Genomic DNA, 19,556 nt, shown 5'->3' with positions numbered 1-19,556 from the left:
GGATGGTCATTATCTCATTTAATCCTCAACTCAACACTGAGATGTGGGCATTATCTTCAATTTACAAAACAGGAGACAGAGACCCAAAGAGAAGTAAATTGCCTGAGGTTACTCAGCTGATAGAAGGGGAGACATTGGGATTTGAACCCCAGCATGACTCTCTTCAAAGCCTTTCCTCTTAAATTATGCTGTAAAGCTTTTGTTCTTTCTGATCTGCCATGCCTTCAGAAGAAAGGCATCTTGGTTTCTGGGTCTAGGAGTGTGTACACATAAAGTCCAGGAAGAAGAAAGCAGGAAGACTATAATAATAATATTAATAGCTAATATGTGTTGAGTTTTGTTTTAAAAATAAATTACTGAATCTTATGTTTTACACATATTAATTTATACTTAGCCCTGACATCAGCCCTGTCAGGTAGATATCATTAGGATACCAGTAGGATATTACTATCCTCGTTTTACAGATGAGAAAGACGGAGGCAGAGAAAGAAACCTTTCCAGTATCACACAGCTAATAAGAGTCTAAATTGAGGACCAGCCCTGGCCGTTTCTCCCAGAGCCACAATCACAAGCCTCTGACGGTCCTGATGAGGATGTTCCAGCACACAGTGGGATTCAGGTGACATACATAACACTTGGGAAGCTCCTAACACTTACTTTCAAGGAAAACAATAATTAGGGCTGAGATTCTTTTAAAAAGCACCTTAGTGAGACTGTGGGATCTCCTTTGGGAAGGAATATCTGTACAGAAAGCACACCTGGTCAACCTGCCTGTCATGACCGGGAAATACACCTGTGCAGGTGAAGAGAGATTCTATAGGAAAACAAACACAACAAGCTATGGCAACCCAGAAGGTCTTAATATTTTTTTCTAAAACAATGGTCTGGGATTTACAAATGAGCCAACAGGAGCAAAGTACAAGGGTAGAGAGAACTGCAAAGACCAGGAACAATCCAACTTACTTCCTGACTTTACTCTCCACACTCTCCACCATGTAGTAGCCGGGTTTGCATTCATATCTGCAGACAGAGCCCACGTCATGGTTGCCCTGGAGGCAGTGAGGCACGAGCAAGTTGGCGTTCGGGATAACAGGGGGAACATCACACTCCAACTTGCAGTAGGCTTCGGGGAGAGACCAGAGCCCATCTTCAAGACAGGTCAGCCACGGGCTCAGTCCTGACTCCAGGAAAGAGAAGCACAGGATGGTCAAAACAGAGAGTCCAGAAATAAAATAGCAGAAAGAACGAAAACTTGTCAACATATTGGCATTCTTAGAAAGTCACATTATTCTTTCCTGAGCAGTTTCTCTAAAGTCTCAGGTCAAAGGTTTATCCTATACCTTTTTACCCACAGAGCACTCAATGTGATCTCTTACACAGAATAGAGGTCAGATAACTATTTCTTGACCTGAATGAAAGAAAGGCTGCCAACTAAATCATGACCTCACTTTCTAACTACAAATAATAAAAATAGAGCAGTGACAGTATCATGGAAAGCATTATAATAATAATAGATGACACTTTTATAGTGCTTATTATATGCCAGGCACTGTCCTAAGCATTTTACATGTATTAACTTGCATAAACTTCAAACCTCAAACAACCCTATGAAATAGATACCATTATTATCCCCTATTTTGCAGACGAGAAAATTGGGTTTAGGTATTGCCCAAGCTAGTAAGGGGCAGAGGCAGGTTTGAACCCAGGTAGTTTGCATGCAAAGTTCTGCTCTTGAACACCACACCATATGCTTCAGTATAATTCATGGTTTCTCCAGGTGCAATGCACGGACTTTCCACAGCAGTATCACCAGCCCACCTCAGATCTACTACATCAGAACCTGTCAGCGTGAGGCTCAGGAAGCTGCATTTGTAACAGGCCTCCGGGGTCACTGCTATGCATACCAAGTCTAAGAGGTACAGAGGAAGGTGTGGAGTCAGAGCAGGTTCCACTCCATCGTCATCTCTTCCTAGCAGTACAGTCAGGGACAACTCATATAACTGTGTTCTCATCTGTACAATAGAACTAAAAGCACCTAACTCATAGGATGGTTGCAAACACTAAATCAAAAAATGTGCATGATAAAGTGTATCTTGATTATTAATATTATCAGGAAACTGTTAGTTGGCTTGACTCTGGTGGACATACAATCAAATAAAAACAGAGGAAAGTCTAAATTTCTTTCATTAATGAGATCTTGAGCCAGGGCACCTTTCCAGGTTGTCGGGACAAAGAATAGCATTGCCCTGTGGGACTCTGCTGGTGTTACTGTCTTACCAGAACATAGTGGTACAGCAGGGCAAATGGGAAGGGTATTGGGGTGAAGATCCCCAAAGCACCCCCAAAGAGGGAGGGAGTGAAGAGAACTTGCATGCAGGTCCTGGTTGGCCAGACAATACCTTGAAGCTTGGCTGGTGGGACACAGGAGATTGAGCAGCGTTTCAGAAAGTCCGTTCCCTCTGAGCAGGAGAAGGTTGCGTAGTTCACTAAAGATGAGTCGGGGATGCCACAGTCAAGGCGCATGCAGCTCACAACCTGGTCCCAGTGCCCAGAGGAACACGTGAGCAGAATTTCCTTCTAGAAACAGAGAATTTTCCTCTGTCAAGGTCTCATAAAAAGACTTATCAAAATAGTTCCCAGGCTTTGGAAGCGTCCTGGTGATTACTTATGCAAAACAGGTAAAATTATTTTGCATTTCTCCCTCTTTTTGCCTTATTGTCTTACTATCCAGACTCACAATACCCAGGTGTGATGCTGATGACAGCCCCTGTTAATCTAAGAGAATCATTAAATGGAGATGCTCCTCCAGGCCAATTCTTGGCTGCCCTCCAAGCGCTCCTCCAGATCCGCTCTCTACCCTTCTCCACTCTGCTCTGTGCCCAGGGATGCTGGCCCCTGTGGATTTCACGCCTCTGTCTTGTGCTTGGGTTCAGCACCCAGAACACACTGGCAGGAGATTGGAAAGGGAGGGAGGAAAGGGAGGGCGAGGTGCTTACTCTTCCTGCTCCCTCCCTGGGGGGTTGCTGCAGGTTGCCTTCACCTTTGGCAGCCCTCTCCACACAGCTCCTACACTCTCTTCCTGTGGATTCTGCTAACTGCTCCCTATAGTCAACTTCCCAGGCCCAGGGGTGATAAAAGAGCCCCTTCACCCCCAGATACTGTACCATCTCCTTGTAATTTCCCCATTTCCTGCCCCCACCTTATACGGAGTTCCTTTATTAAGTTCTCTCAAATCGCCCACTTTTGAGCATGTTATCTGTTTCTTGCTGGGACCCTTACTGATAAGCCAACTGATGATGCTACTGAAGATAATTACCTGCAATGAGAATGGTGCAAAGTATCTAAGAACAGCTGAGAATTAACGTGTACAAGGAGCCTTCCAAATCTAGTGGTTAAATTTGAGCGATTCCAGCCATTTCCCTGGGGCTATCATTTCATAGGGTAGCCCTAGAGTTCATCATCACAAAATATTTAAAGAGACATTTACTGAGCACTTACAAGGGCCAGGTTCTATACTAGATTTGAATAAACAAGACACCCTCAAGGAGCTAACAATCTACCAGCGGAGCAAATCACAGGTTGAAACAGTGGCTCAGAAAACATCAGATGGGGAAGAATGTAAAGGAGAAAGATAGAAAGGAAGAGAGAAAAGGGAGTAAAGAGGAAAACTGCAAGAGAGAGATTTTTATTTGTTATATCTGACCCCCTTCTATAATGATTTGAGAGACTACAATACTAGGAACACAAATGATAAAATGAAAGAAGGAGGAAATGGGGACCAAGAGGAAAGAAAATATAAATATGTGAAAAACACAGCAGTATCACATATATATGTGCTTATTTTGTGTGGGTGAGACAGCACTATGGGGGCTGGAGGAAGGACTGCCCATCCTTGGACAGGAGGAAGAGTGTTTGAGAGTGTTTGTGGGGAGGTTCACAGAGCAAGTGACACGGGAACTGGCCTTTGAAAGATGAGTGGGACTTCCCAGCAGCACAGGGGAAAAGGGAGAAGAACATGTTCAGAGTCAGGGAAATAAGATGAGCAGGGACTGAGAGACCTGGAAGCTCCTGGCATGTTTGGGAAAAAGCAGAGCCGTCACTCTAGCGGATGGGTTACCAAAGGTCAAAGAGAGAGCGGGGAGCTTCTGCGACTCAACCAGCCATCCCACCAGGTGACCACAGTGGCACCAAAGCCACAGGTAAAATGACTGGTGAAAGCACCTGTCACCCCCAACACCCTCTCCTGGCTAGCTGCTCCTCCCTGCTTCCCAGTGTTTCCCTGTTCCTGCCAGAAGGACCAAACTCAAAGCCTGACACATTTTTCTGTTTAGTTTCAGTTCTTGTGTCAACAAAAAGCAAATATCCCCACTGTCTTGTGATCACGAGCTGGGATTGTATAATTTCCTCAGTGGGGCCAGCCTCGGGTGACAGGAGCAGTCAGCTGGAGAGCTGTGTTTGCTGACTCCACCATATGGTTGGCAAAGAATGAGCTCCCACCTTCCTCCTCCCAACCCAGACTCTGCCCCTCACATATTTATCACAGCCTGGAAGTCTGGCTCAAACTGTAATGATCACTTAAAGAAGGTCTCTTAAATACTGCATATATTGCCTGGTTTTTCTCCTGGCCTCCTTAAGTATTGTCCATTTTGTCTTGAATTAGCTCCTAATTTTAATCTATTGCAAATACTGTCTTTTCTTCTCTCCCCTTCTTTACCTATCACACAAATATATTCGGTCCCTACATTTTTTTTGTTCTTTTTCATTCTTTCAATCTCTTTTCTAGTATGAGTTAAGCTGGGTTAAGAACAGGTGATAAGAGCTCTGCCTTTCTGACCAAAGCATCATAGACCAAGGAGTTGGTGCCTCAAGGTCTATTGAAACTGTTTCTCTCTACACAGAACCTAACCCATCTGAAACCAAAGACTGTGTCTTTAAATTCTGACCATCTCGAAGCAACAGAAATTCTCCCATGGATCCTCAACCTGCTAGCCAGTCAACTGTTGTACCAGTCAACCGGTACAAAAGGAAAAAACATTCGAATCTTCTAAACCACTGACATATGACTGTCAAGCAGGCTTGTACTCTCCTCACATCACACCTGTCTGCACCATTCCAAGCTCAAGCTTCACTGTCTTTTGCCTAACTCATCCTTTCTCTATCTCATATTATGGTCATGTTTTTTAATGGTTGAATTCAAGTTTAAAATTCCTCTGTAGAGTATTGAAAGCTCTCTAAAGGAAAGATGGAAAACAAAATTCTTAGTTGGGAATACATTATCATGCTCATAATAATGGCAAATTAACAGAGTTCTATGTGCCTTGTTTTGCTGGAAGCTTTTAAATTATGTCCAATCTATCATCATATTAACTCAATGACATAAATTCTTCTCTTCTAATTATTTTGCAAATGTGGAAACAAACCTAAAGAGGTTAGTTTCTTGTTTATTTGTTTGTTTTTACGTAAAATTACACACCTAATAAACAGTGGAGACAAAATTTCATTCCGAGTCTGTCTCTGGAGCCACTCTCTTAACTAATATATTCTACAACATCCAAATCACTTTGAAATCCTGGAAGGGATGCTGATTGCAACCTATCTTGTCTGAAAATTGTGGACAAGTCTAAACTGTGGCATTCTCATCTGGAAGGCAAAAGTGGGGACCATAATTTCTGACAGGAAGACAAAGACAAGAGACAAGAACAGAATAAGCATTACTATCTACTGCCCACCTGGAGAGAAACTGACACTAGTTAATGGGAACTACACATGCTCTTATATACCTTGCATTTCTATCAAGTCAGGCTTCTCCTTACTTGTTCGAGTCCTCATTTTTCCTTTTAAATGATTTAAAAACACCTGCCCTTCCCCTATCTGGCTAGGGAGAGGTACATGAGTACCTTCCCTCCCCAGGAGCTTGGTCCTGATGACCACAGGTTTCCAACTCACCTGCATGGGTCTGAGGTACTGCCCACTGCTGGCCTGAAGGGCAAACCCCCTTTGACAGGTGATAGCACACTTCATGTGACCTGGGCCACTAGACGTACAGTTCACCACATCCGCATGATCAAGCAGCAATGGCGCACAGCTGCCCTGCTCCCCACAGGGCCGATGGACACAGCTGGGGATGACAGAAACAGAAGCATCTTAGACGGACTCAGAACCAACAGGCAGTAGCCAAGACTCTGTAGCTCCCTCTGGTAAGTGCCTCTAAACCAAAGAGGACAACTTTTCTCCAAAACCTACATTAAACTCATCATCTCCTTCTATACAACCTGGAAGCATGCAACATAAAATAAACAAGAACAATATCAGCTAACAAGCAACGATTAACGGACCTATGGCTCTTCAAGGAGGACAAAATGGTAAGAGAAATGGTAGAGTGTGTGTCCCTAGAGCCTGGATGGCATCAGAAATGAACAGATCAGAGGGTAATCCTCAAAATATTTAACAACCAGTTGTTTGCTGGGCCCCAAACAATCAGAACAGACCCAGGACAAAGGTCAGGAGTGAATCCTGGGGGCCCCTGTTTGCATCGGCATTAACCTTTTAGTTGTTTGATCACAAGTTGGCCCCTGGGGGCCCCTGTATGAAGGGTCTGGGTATCTGAGATGGCAGGAAAGTCAACATTTACTGATTGGTATGGAAATATTTTTTACAACTAGAACAGCCACCGCAGAACACTCCACTGAGAATCAGCACTGGCTAATCAGGAATTGAGCCCATGAAAGGAAGAGGAAACTCACACATGCTAAATCCCTGTCACATGCCTGACATCATGCTGGGTGCTTCTAGGACATCATCTCAGCAGAGGAGGACTGCTGCCTGGATCTCTAGGGCCAACCAACCGGGAACAGGAGAGAGAGATCAACTCCCCAGAATTAAGGGAGACTCAGCCTGGACCATGACAGCAGCAAGGACGCGACAGAGCAAAAAGTGTTACCTTCTTACCAAGGCAGAACCATAGAGATTAAAAATTAGGACATTGTTTCTAGGCTGTCTGAATATGAATCCTGGCTCCATTATTTACTATCTGCGTGATTTGGTTGAGTTATTCGTTCCCCAGTGTTTCAGCTCCTTTCCCCATAAGAGGGGGACAATAATGGTACATATCCCACAGGGCTGTTATTGTTCCCAGGTTAATCCCCTCTACTGCTCCACTGCAAATGGTCCAAGTGCCACCCTTAGTGGCTTGTTTTCTGTTAGCCACTCATACTTTTTGGTTTTCCCACTTCTGCACCTTTGCTCAATTTGTTGAGATTTCTAAAAGGCCTTCCTTCTCAAGAAGCCCCTCCAGATACCTTCCTCCTTTGAACCTCCCAGGGAAATTTTAAAAATAACTCCTTTCTTTTACTCTATCTTGTATTATCATCATATAAGCAATTGCTTGTTCTTTAGTTAATTAATTTATTCATCCTTTGATCCACAGGGAAATTAGCATCTGAGTGTCTACTAAATGCTGACTCTTCCAACCAGATTACGAACTTCTTGAAGACAAATACCGACTCTTACCCACTTTTATACGCACCATATACTTTGCTGTAGTAGACAATAAAAGATAGCTGAATTAAATTTGTTCATATTATAAACAGCAAAGTAAGTCAATGGCTATCAAAATGGGAAATTTGTTCAATTTTATAGTGACAGATGGGGATGTGAAATACAAAAATATCATTATCAAACAATGATTCAACCATCTTGCCCTATTCATTCATTCATTAATAAATATTTACTGACCACTTACAGTTGGCAAGGCATTGGTCTGAGTCCTGGGGGCGTAATACATATCATGCCCTTAGGGACCGCATGTCTAGTGGGTGAGAGCAACAAGACATTCTGATGTTGTTGTCAGTGGTGCTAAGTAATTAGCCAAAACAACTACTGTGAATCTCAGTACCACTAATTTGCTCAATTTGCCCTTGAATTGTGTCAGCCATCAACGACTTTATCAGAGAGCTGGGCAACAATATAAGAAAGTAGAAAATAAAATGTCATTGAATATGCACATACTGCCTTGAAATAATTGAGAACTGATTTAAAAAGCACTAGTCCCAAAAGAATGGATTTGATCTGAATATGCTAAATTTGCTGCCCCTGATCTTGTACCCATGGGATTTAAGTCATATGTCAGTGACATTCTCATTTCTTCTATCTATGCTTATTAGGTATAGGACAGAGGAACTGGAGATGAGTGGTATAAAGAAAACGTTTTTACTCCTTTAAGCCCTGATTATTCCCTGCGATGGTGTGGCATCCCTCAGACTCACTCCATGGAGCCTGATGGAGGGAGGAATATATGAGTTGGGGAGGGGGGGTTTGTTAACTGTCAGTGCAAATTCCCCAAATCCAATGCTCATAATTGAGTATGCAATACAGGAGATAAACCTTTGTCTCTGAATCTTTATTCAACCTATCTGGATAAGGGATCTGAAACCTGACCATCCTTCATGGGATGAGATCACAACACCTCACTGGTGATGCTAAAGAACTCCAAGTTCCAAAGATGCTACATGCCCTTGATGTCCACAAAAGGTAATATTTCTTCAGTATGTTAAGCAGAGAGTACTAGAAAACAGAGAATCCTTAACAGTTCTGGTTCATGGCAGCTTATTGCCAAGAAATTAACGTGAAATAGTACGTGCTGTTTTTCAATGACTCCAACCAATTAATTTGTGTCATCACTGAGGACATATATATATGCGCTGAGATAAGGCACAAAACAAATACTCTGAATGAGCCTCCTTCCATCAAGATGGGGTTCCATTAACTACTGTTGCTATGACTACCGGTGTGAGAAGTCCATCCAGCACTGGCAGCAAAGGAGGAAGAGTGAGACAAGGGAGCATAGAAGAGGGGAAAAGTGGCACGAAATAAGACCAAGACAAAAAAAAAGAAAAAGCACCAAACCCAGACCTGTTTATGAAGTGAGAAATGGTTTTAGGGCAACTGCTGCAAATTCTTTCACTAGCTTATATTTCCATTTGCTTCCTTTTTAAAGAATCTGTTTTATGAGGATGCTGTTTGTCAGGTCATTAGCTTCTGATGGCATCTGGTACCAATTGTAGGCTTCTCACCCTTCCACCCCGACCCTAAACCCCCTTCTGAGTTTCTCTTCCACTACAAACACTGCTTTTTTGTTTATTGCAGTAACATTGGTTTATAACATTGTAAAAATTTCAGGTGTACATCATTGTACTTCTATTTCTGCATGGACCACATCATGTTCACCACCAAAATACTAATTACAACCCATCACCACACACATGCACCGAATTATCCCTTTCATCCTCCTCCCTCCCCCCTCCCCTCTGGCAACCACCAATCCAATCTCTGTCCCTATGTATCCGTCCATTGTTGTCACTATCTACTACTTAATGAAGGAAATCATACGGTATTTGACCTTCTCCCTCTGACTTATTTCACTTTGCATTATACGCTCAATGTCCATCCATGTTGTCACAAATGGCTGGATTTCGTCGTTTCTTATGGCTGAGTAGTATTCCATTGTGTATATATACCACAGCTTCTTTATCCATTCGTCCCTTGATGGGCACTTAGGTTGCTTCCAAGTCTTGGCTATCGTGAATAAGGCTGCAATGAACACAGGGGTGCATGTACCTTTGCAAATTGGTGTTTTCAAGTTCTTTGGATAAATACCCAACAGTGGAATAGCTGGATCATATGGTAGTTCTATCGTTGATTTTTGAGGAATCTCCATACTGTTTTCCATAGTGGCTGCACCAGTTTGCACTCCCACCAGCAGTGTATGAGAGTTCCCTTCTCTCCACATCCTCTCCAACACATGTTGTTTCCTGTCTTGTTAATTATAGCCATTCTGACGGGCGTGAGGTGATATCTCATTGTAGTTTTGATTTGCATTTCCCTGATAATTAGTGATTTTGAACATCTTTTCATGTGTCTGTTGGCCATCTGTATATCTTCTTTGGAGAAATGTCTGTTCAGGTCTTTTGCCCATTTTTTAATTGGCTTGGTAGTTTTTGTTGTTGAGATGCATGAGTTCTTTATATATTTTGGAGATTAAGCCCTTATCAGATGTATGGTTTGCAAATATCTTCTCCCAATTGTTAGGTTGTCTTTTCGTTTTGTTGATGGTTTCCTTTGCTGTGCAGAAGCTTTTTAGTTTGATGTAGTCCCATTTGTTTATTTTTTCTATTGTTTCTCTTGCCCGGTCAGACGTGGTGTTTGAAAAGATGTTGCTAAGACCGATGTCGAAGAGCGTACTGCCTATGTTTTCTTCTAGAACTTTCACAGTTTCAGGTCTTACATTCAAGTCTTTAATCCATTTGGAGTTAATTTTTGTGTATCGTGTAAGGTAAGGATCTACTTTCATTTTTTTGCATATGGCTATCCAGTTTTCCCAACACCATTTGTTGAAGAGACTTTCTTTTCCCCATTGTATGTTCTTGGCTCCTTTGTCAAAGATTAGCTGTCCATAGACGTGTGGGTTTATTTCTGGGCTTTCGATTCTATTCCACTGATCTGTGTGTCTGTTTTTGTGCCAGTACCATGCTGTTTTGGTTACTATAGCTTTGTAGTATATTTTGAAGTCAGGGAGTGTGATACCTCCAGCTTTCTTCTTTTTTCTCAGGATTCCTTTAGCTATTCAGGGTCTTTTGTTGTTCCATATAAATTTTAGAATTCTTTGTTCTATTTCTGTGAAAAATGTTGTTGGAACTTTGATAGGGATTGCATTGAATCTATAGATGGCTTTAGGAAGTATGGACATCTTAACTATGTTAATTCTTCCAATCCAAGAGCACGGAATATCTTTCCATTTCTTTGTGTCTTCTTCAATTTCTTTCAGAAATGTTTTATAGTTTTCGATGTACAGATCTTTCACCTCTTTGGTGAAGTTTATTCCTAGGTATTTAATTCTTTTGTTGCAATTGTAAATGGGATGGTATTCTTAATTTCTCTTTCTGCTACTTCGTTGTTAGTGTACAGAAATGCAACTGATTTTTGTATGTTGATTTTGTATCCTGCAACTTTACCATATTCGTTTATTACTTCTAAAAGTTTTCTGGTGGATTCTTTAGGGTTTTCTATATATAAAATCATGTCATCTGCAAATAGTGACAGTTTCACTTCTTCCTTTCCAATTTGGATCCCTTTTATTTCTTTCTCTTGCCTGATTGCTCTGGCTAGGACTTCCAATACTATGTTAAATAGGAGTGGTGACAGTGGGCATCCTTGTCTAGTTCCTGTTCTTAGAGGGATAGCTTTCAGTTTTTCACCATTGAGGATAATATTAGCTGTGGGTTTCTCATATATGGTCTTTATTATGTTGAGGTACTTTCCTTCTATACCCATTTTATTCAGAGTTTTTATCATAAATGGATGCTGGATCTTGTCAAATGCTTTCTCTGCATCTATTGAGATGATCATGTGATTTTTGTCCTTCATTTTATTAATGTGGTGTATTACGTTGATTGATTTGCGAATGTTAAACCATCCCTGCATCCCTGGAATAAATCCCACTTGATCATGGTGTATAATCTTTTTAACGTATTGTTGTATGCGATTTGCTAGTATTTTGTTGAGGATTTTCGCATCGATGTTCATCAGTGATATTGGCCTGTAATTTTCTTTTTTTGTGTTGGCCTTGTCTGGTTTTGGTATCAGGGTAATGTCAGGTTCGGAGAATGAGTTAGGAGCTTCCCCCTCCTCAATTTTTGGAAGAGTTTGAGAAGGATAGGTATTAAGTCTTCTTTGAATGTTTGGTAGAATTCACCAGGGAAGCCGTCTGGTCCTGGACTTTTATTTTTGGGGAGGTTTTTGATTACTGTTTCGATCTCCTTACTGGTGATTGGTCTATTCAAATTCTCCACTTCTTCTTGATCCAGTTTTGGAAGGTTGTATGATTCTAAGAATTTATCCATTTCTTCCAGATTGTCGAATTGGTTGGCATATAGTTTTTCATAGTATTCTCTTATAATCTGTTGTATTTCTGAGGTGTCTGTTGTAACCTCTCCTCTTTCATTTCTGATTTTACTTATTTGTGCCTTCTCTCTTTTTTCTTGGTGAGTCTAGCTAAAGGTTTGTCTATTTTGTTGATCTTTTCAAAGAACCAGCTCTTGGTTTTATTAATTTTTTCTATTGTTTTTTGGTCTCTATTTCATTAATTTCTGCTCTGATTTTTATTATTTCCCTTCTTCTACTGATTTTGGGCTTTGTTTGTTCTTCTTTTTCCAGTTCCTTTAGGTGCATTTTTAGATTGTTTATTTGAGATTTTTCTTGTTTGTTGAGATAGGCCTGTATTGCTATAAACTTCCCTCTTAGAACTGCTTTTGCTGTATCCCATAAATTCTGGCATGTCGTATTTTCATTTTCATTTGTCTCCTGGTATTTTTGATTTCTTCTTTGATTTCTTCGTTAACCCAGTCGTTGTTCAGTAGCATTTTGTTTAATCTCCATGTATTTGTGGCTTTTCTGATTTTCTTCCTATAGTTGATTTCTAGTTTCATACCGTTGTGGTCAGAAAAGATGCTTGGTATTATTTCAATCTTCTTAAATTTATGGAGACTTGTTTTGTGGCCTAATATGTGATCAATCTTGGAGAATGTTCCATGTGCATTTGAAAAGAACATGTATTCTTCGGTTTTTGGATGGAATGCTCTGTATATATCTACTAGGTCCATCTGTTCTAAGGTGTCGTTTAAGGCCAATGTTTCCTTATTGATCTTCTGTTTGGATGATCTATCTGTTGGTGTAAGTGGAGTGTTAAAGTCCCCTACTATTATTGTGTTACTGTCTATTTCTCTTTTTATGTCTGTTAATAATTGCTTTATATATTTAGGTGCACCTACATTGGGTGCGTAGATATTTACAAGTGTTATATCCTCTTGTTGGATTGTTCCCTTGATCATTATGTAATGCCCTTCTTTGTCTCTTTTTACAGTTTTTGTTTTAAAGTCTATTTTGTCTGATATGAGTACTGCTACCCCAGCTTTCTTTTCATTGCCATTTGCGTGGAGTATCTTTTTCCATCCCTTCATTTTCAGTTTGTGAGTGTCTTTAGGTCTGAAGTGTGTCTCTTGTATGCAGCATATATATGGGTCTTGTTTTGTTATCCAGTCAGCCACCCTATGCCTTTTAATTGGGGCATTTAGTCCATTGACGTTTAAAGTAGCTATTGATAAGTATGTACTTACTGTCATTTTTTAACTTTTTTTTTTTTTTCCTCAATGTTTAAGTAGTCCTTCTCTGTTCCTTACTTCTTCTATACAGAATTGATGGTCACTTTAGTTTGACCTCTGTCTGAAAGCTGTACTCTTTAACTACCCTCCTCCCTCCTTTTATGTTTTTGATATCATATCTAACCTCTTTTTTGTGCATTTGTATCCATTACATTCTAATCGTGGAAATAGATAATTTTTCCTATTTGTGGTCTTCTCTTTTCCCCTTAAATCAGTCCCTTTAACATTTCTTGTAACACTGGTTTCTTGGTGACAAACTCCTTTAATTTTTGCTTATCTGGGAAAATTTTGATCTCTCCTTCCATTTTGAACGATATCCTTGCTGGGTAGAGTATTCTTGGCTGTAAGTTTTTTCCTTTTAGCACTTTAAATATATCGTGCCATTCTCTTCTAGCCTGTAAGGTTTCTGCTGAGAAGTCAGCTGATAGCCTTATGGGGTTTCCCTTGTATGTAACTTGACATTCTCTTGCGGCTTTTAGGATTCTCTCTTTATCTTTAATTCTGGACATTTTGATGATGATGTGTCTTGGTGTGGGCCTCTTTGGGTTTATCTTGTTTGGGGCTCTCTGTGCCTCCTGTACCTGGATGTCTGTTTCCTTCCTTAGGTTAGGGAAGTTTTCATCTATTATTTCTTGAAATAGATTCTCTGCCCCCTTGTCTCGCTCTTCTCCTTCCGGGACACCTATAACACGGATGTTAGTGCGCTTGATGTTGTCCCAGAGGTCCCTTAGACTGTCCTCACTCTTTTTAATTCTTTTCTCTTTTACCTGTTCACCTTGGGTAATTTCTTCTAGTCTTTCTTCCAGCTCACAGATCCGTTCTTCTGTATCCTCTACTCTGCTTTTGAGTCCCTCTAATGAATTTTTCATTTCCAGTATTGTATTCTTCATTTCTGATTGGTTCTTTTTATATCTTCCATTTCTTTGTTGACATTCTCACTGAGTTCATCTATTCTTCTCCCCAGATCAGTGAGCATCCTTAACACTCTTAGTTTGAACTCTCTGTCAGGTAGGTTGCTCATTTCTGTTTCACTTAGTTCCTTTTCTGGGGTTTTGTCCTGTTCCCTTACTTGGAATGTATTCTTTTGCCTCCTCATTTTGCCTCTTTCCCTGTGCTTGTGTCTACGTATTAGGTAGGTCAGCTACGTCTCCTGCTCTTGGATAGGTGACCTTATGTAAGTGATGCCTTAGGATGCTTCCAGTGTGCTTCCCTCAGTTCTCAATGTTCCAGGGGTGGCCCCTATGTGGGCTACATGTGTCCTTCTATTGTGGCCTATTAGCTCTCCCTATAGGCGCCCAGGGAGGCTGAGTTATGCTCCTGGCCAGCTGTTGTAATGCTCAGCTGCTTGTAGTTGTTGTGGGCCCTTCAGTCTCTTTATCAGGTGTGGGGAGCCCCAGTACAGTTGGCTGTAAGTTCTAATACCACATTTGTGTTGCAGTATTTCTTTTAAGTGAGTAGGCCCCCAGTGTGGCAGGTTGTTAGGCTCAGGGCCTTACAATTGCTGTAAACCTCTAGCCTATTAGGTCTCTTGTCAGCTCTCTGAGGATTGCAGCTGGGTGGGGCTGCCCTCAGGCACAGGAGCACCCAATTGTTTCAGGCTTTGGAAGGTGGGGCAAACCTCCTATGTGGGTCTTTGAGAAGCACAAGTCTTCTGCAGCTGACAAGCCCTGTTGCCCACAGGTCCACACACACAGTCAACACAGTCCTGCCCTGTGTGAGTGCCCCAACCTCTGCAAGTGGACCCAGTCTCTCCACAGCGGGAGCCCCACACACTCCACCACTGCCCCACACTCTCCACCCGCTCCTTGTGCACACCCTGCCCCGCTCAAGTCAGCTCAGTTGCCAGGCTGCAGAGAATCCAGTCACCAATCTATGCAGGCCCACACGTTGCCTGAGGGCTTGTTGTTGGGTGGGGCCAGTCTCTAGGGTGGGCTGCCTGCCCTGGCTGAGCTGGATTAAATTGGTGCTCTAGCGGGTGGAGCAGACCCTGGGCTAGCAGGTCTCAGGGAGAACTCCAATGGCGTCTGTGTCAGCACGCTCACACCAGGCCACAACAATGGCCGCCGCCAATGTCCCAGTCCCTGGAGAGGTCTCACCCCTCACCGTGATGCACTCAGGGCCTATTAGGTGAGTCTCTTGTCACCGAAGCACTGTGTACCTTTCTTTCTGGTGATTTTAGGATGCTTTCTGGAACGGGTGAGTTTGTGCACGGGCCCTTTAAGAGCCAGTTTTAGTTTCTTTGTGAACCGGGTTTTCTGGGGGTGCTCCCCAATGCTTTAGTAGCAGGCAAAGTCAGATATTATGCCGCTGGTGTCGATTGTGCTGGGTCCACAAAATGCCCCCAGCGGGGGCGCTCCCCGGCTCAGGGCCCCGCGCCTCCAGGGAGGGTGCGTACCTGTGAGCTGCGCCTCCAGGGAGGGTGCGTACCTGTGAGCTGCTCCCGGCGGCCGTGACGCTGGCGGCTTGTGAAGGCGGCATTTTTTCTCTCCAGAAGGGAGTCTCTGCCTCTTCCACCTCAGAGAGGATTGTCCGTTGTTGCAGGAGTTCCTCTTATCCAGTTTTCAGTTCTGTCTCAGGGGTAATTTTTCCACGAGTAGTTGTAAATTGGCTGTGTCCACGGGAGGAGGTGAGTTCAGAGTCTGCCTACGCCGCCATCTTGACTCCCTTCCAAACACTGCTTTTTTAAGTGAACTTGTGTTCTCCATTTTGTCACCATCCCGATATGTCCTCCTTTCTACCTCATGCTACGTAAGCTCCGATATCACAATGATAATGCTAATAGTAAAAATAATGAGTCTTAAAACTTCTCAGAAGTTTTCTTCTTATGGTCTTTGGACAAATGTTAATGAAAGTGGCAGCAGGGAAGCCTTACAATGCCCCAGAGAGGTGGGAAGCTAGGTATTTATCTTGGTTTGACATACAAGGAAACCAAAGCTGCTTGGAGACTGGCTGGAGTTCCACGCAGCAAGTCAGAGGAAAATCCTCAGGCTGGATCTCAGAGTCCCCACTCTCGGGGCCGCCTAGGCCACAAGGCCATCTCCCCGGGGGATGAGGTTGCTCTCCTGCTGCTTTCTTCTCAATTCAGGAGCTGGCAGCACAGGTCAGGGTGAGCCAAGAAGCTCCTCAGCAGGGTAGTCAAGGGAAAGGACACAATATTTAACAGTCCATCTGAGTTTCAAGTAGTTTTCTCTTAAATGATAGCAAATCAAATTGGCGATATTTGTCCAGCTGCCACTGTCTGCAAGATGCTCTGCTAAGTGTGCTTCCTCCCTTTGGCAACAGCTCCTTGCTCTTACACCTGTCTTTTCCAGATCTTTCCCCACACCCCTCACAGTGTGTTCTCAGGTAAGGGTATAATGAACCCAGTCAGATGTGATTCACAGGTATTTCCACTTTAACAAGAGACAAAGTTTTAAGCCAAAGGAATATGTTTTTCATGATGGAATTTTAATTCAGTAGGCCCTTAGAAATCACGCTTGTAGATGGCCACCTATCCATAATTCTCGCTTTGCTCTTTGTCTGTCTCTCTTCTGGTCCTCACTCCCCAAAGTCACTACGTTTGAGGGTTTTAAAAAATGCTTTCAACTGTTCAAAATGTATGTTAACCTCAGCTATCCTCTTGCACGTAACCTGCTTGTGGGCACCCAGGCACAATCCTAGTGCTGTCCTACCTTAACAATTTGTGTGTTTCTTTTGTTGGTTGGGTCTGTGAGTGACATACTTGGGAAACCTCTGTTGTCACATTTCCATAAAAAAGTGGCCCTCATATGCCATGAGGCAAGCTTTCTCAACCACAGCCCCCGTACATTAAACTCACCTAAATAGCTTTTAAAAAATATAGACACACAGGCTTTGTCCCCTGGAGATTTTGATTCTATCAGCCTGTGGTAGGATCCTAGCATCTGTGATTTTTTTAAGTTTCAAAGTTTTTGAGCTCACCAGGAGTGAAACCCAGCACCAGAAAGATTTGATTATGTGTAACCTGAAAGATATTTCAATAAATCCCATAGGCCAAGACTCTAAAATAACAAGGCTGATTCCAGACAGAGAAACTGGTTCCATTCTTGATCATTATGCTTTAATGTATTAAGCACAAATTATCACGTAGAAGCCACAAGATAGATCAAAAGCATAAAGCATTTGCCTTGTTCTGAAAAAGCTTATAATATAGCTGAATAGAGCAAATAATTAAATCATGTGTTACTGATTATAAATTCATGGCAGGTTCATGAAGAGTTTTACCATTGGACATGATTGGTCCTCAGTGACTAAATAGGATTTGGAAAAACAAAAAAGATGTCCTGGAAAGCTACCTCCAACGCTTTGCCGACAGAATGCCGGGCAAGGTGGCAATCTCAAAGCCTAGACAAAATAACCATTTCCTCCCTACCACTGAGAACTGAAGCAAATTCAGTATGTGTAGGCTCTGTTCTAGGAATGACACGAATGGAAGCTCATGCCCATTCAACTTCATTCACGGGACTGTGTTGTTCCCTCACTTAACTCCACACGTTTCACAATTTCCGAGTCTTGGCCTATGACTCTAGCAGGGGAAGTGTCACTCCCAAATTAATAGTTTAATCGGTGCCCAGGGATGAATAGTAGGTAGGAGGGAGTCAGCAGGGCAGTCATTTGGGGACTCCAGCGATCAGTCCTCTCAAATTCTGACTAACAAATTTAAAGAACCTATATTGAAAGGAGTCAACACCTTTGTTTGAAGATAAAACTTAGGGGCATGTTCCCAAAGTCTTCCTCCGCCTTTCAGTGGCTGGCAAGGAACAGGGCAACACTGACACCAGAAAGCAGACATCATTCTCTTCAGAGGAACAGACAGACCCACTAACAAACCTGTTATGAGCTGTCCCACAGGGCACGCCAAACCAGGCACCTCTTTTTAGTTTTCCATTTCTGGAGGCCACCAGAGGGAAGTTGGCCTAGCTTCCAGCCAATGCCCACATTTGGGAAGCTAGGTAGTTCCTGACAAATGGATGAAGTCCTGGCTGTTCTGCCCACAGCTTCCCCACAGATTCGGTCCAAGGTTCCCCTGAGGATCCGAGTCACCCTAGAGGAATTTCAGGAGGCTACAACAATTTTCCAGAGTCAATCAGAATCAGTAATGAAACCCCTATTTCTGGAAGATTATGTGCTAAAGACCCCATTTCTTGCATGTGACTGCTGAGGGGTACGGGGAACTTTTAACAATGATCTTAGAGGAACTACAGCTTGTTAAAACTGAAATAGACTTTAAAGATAATTCAACCCAAATTCCTCATTTTAGAGACAATGAAATTGAGCCCAAAAGAAATGATGGGATATTCTAGAACTTTCTACCACACTAAGACTACAATATAATACCAAAGAAGCATTTTAGTAAGCTTTGGCTCAAACTCAAAATCAGAATGACATGGCTTGAGAACTTTTCTGAAGTCAATATCCTATCCTCCCTCAGGCAGCCAGAAAAGGCTGACTACAACTTGGTTACCTGAAATCTAGATTAGGTTAGGAGAAACTGTCTGGCATCTGTACCACACTTTTTGAGGGACAGCATGGTGTGATGGAGAAAGTAGTAGATCAAGGCCCGTGTGACCTGTGTTCAGGTCTTGGCTTGCCCCTGCTTACCTCTATAACCTTGGGTAAGTCTCTTAACCATTCTGGGCCTCTGCCGCAAATTTGTAAAATGACGGAGTTGAACTAGGTTCTCTCAAAGGTCCCTTCCAGCTCTACCATGGTATTTAATTTCATAGATGAGGTGATGGTGGTATTGGGGGTGGGAGTACAGAAAACCCATGAATGGGCAGGATGTGGTGGGGAACCCAAGAAAAAGTTTCTTACAATCTTTCTTGCCCAGCGTAAGCTTTTGCTTAATGTCCCAACTTTTCAGTTGTTTAGTTAAACAAATTCATTTATCCAAGAAGTGCCACCATTGACCAAATAGCAATCCCAGTGGTTTCTGTAGAAATAACTCTTTTAAGGTTAAATAGTAAAAGAGGATCAGATTTCTCTCCATTCCCCCACTGTGTGTTACTGATTCTTATTGAAATAAGAGGGTGTGGGCTAAGAAGGAATGTATGCTCTGGATTTGGCAGCAGATGGAAGTAGGATGTACAGAATGTGGAGTGGACTGGAAGAGACAAGAGTCCTCATTAATCTTCCCCCCACCAACAGCAAAACCAAATAATAATAATAATAGCATCCATTCTTAGACAGCTTTGCTGTTTCTCCAAACCAATACAAAAAGATATGGTCTCTCCTCTGGCTCCCCATTCTCCCTCCTCCTCACTTCTGGCTCCGGCTCGCTTTGTAGGACAGGAACCACATTAAATGGCAAGTATATTTCCATCG

General features: G+C 42.4%; 1 protein-coding gene across 1 annotated transcript in view; it reads right to left on the bottom strand.

The window, feature by feature from the left end:
- PAPPA2 (pappalysin 2) overlaps window positions 1–19,556 on the bottom strand; it is a 278,580-nt gene that overhangs the window by 71,872 nt on the left and 187,152 nt on the right. Inside the window, exons 14-16 of the mRNA XM_087438266.1 lie at window positions 5,947–6,118; window positions 2,400–2,577; window positions 964–1,177 (exon numbers count right to left, since the gene is read on the bottom strand). Coding sequence (XP_087294392.1) covers window positions 964–1,177; window positions 2,400–2,577; window positions 5,947–6,118 — 564 coding nt within the window. The remainder of the gene's footprint in view (window positions 1–963; window positions 1,178–2,399; window positions 2,578–5,946; window positions 6,119–19,556) is intronic.

Source organism: Ceratotherium simum, chromosome 2, assembly GCF_057802395.1.
Source record: "Ceratotherium simum simum isolate JZ-2026a chromosome 2, ASM5780239v1, whole genome shotgun sequence".
Taxonomy (NCBI): Eukaryota; Metazoa; Chordata; class Mammalia; order Perissodactyla; family Rhinocerotidae; genus Ceratotherium; species Ceratotherium simum.
The sequence above is the reverse complement of the archived record's forward strand: the minus strand, read 5'-3'. Positions and strand labels throughout refer to the sequence as shown.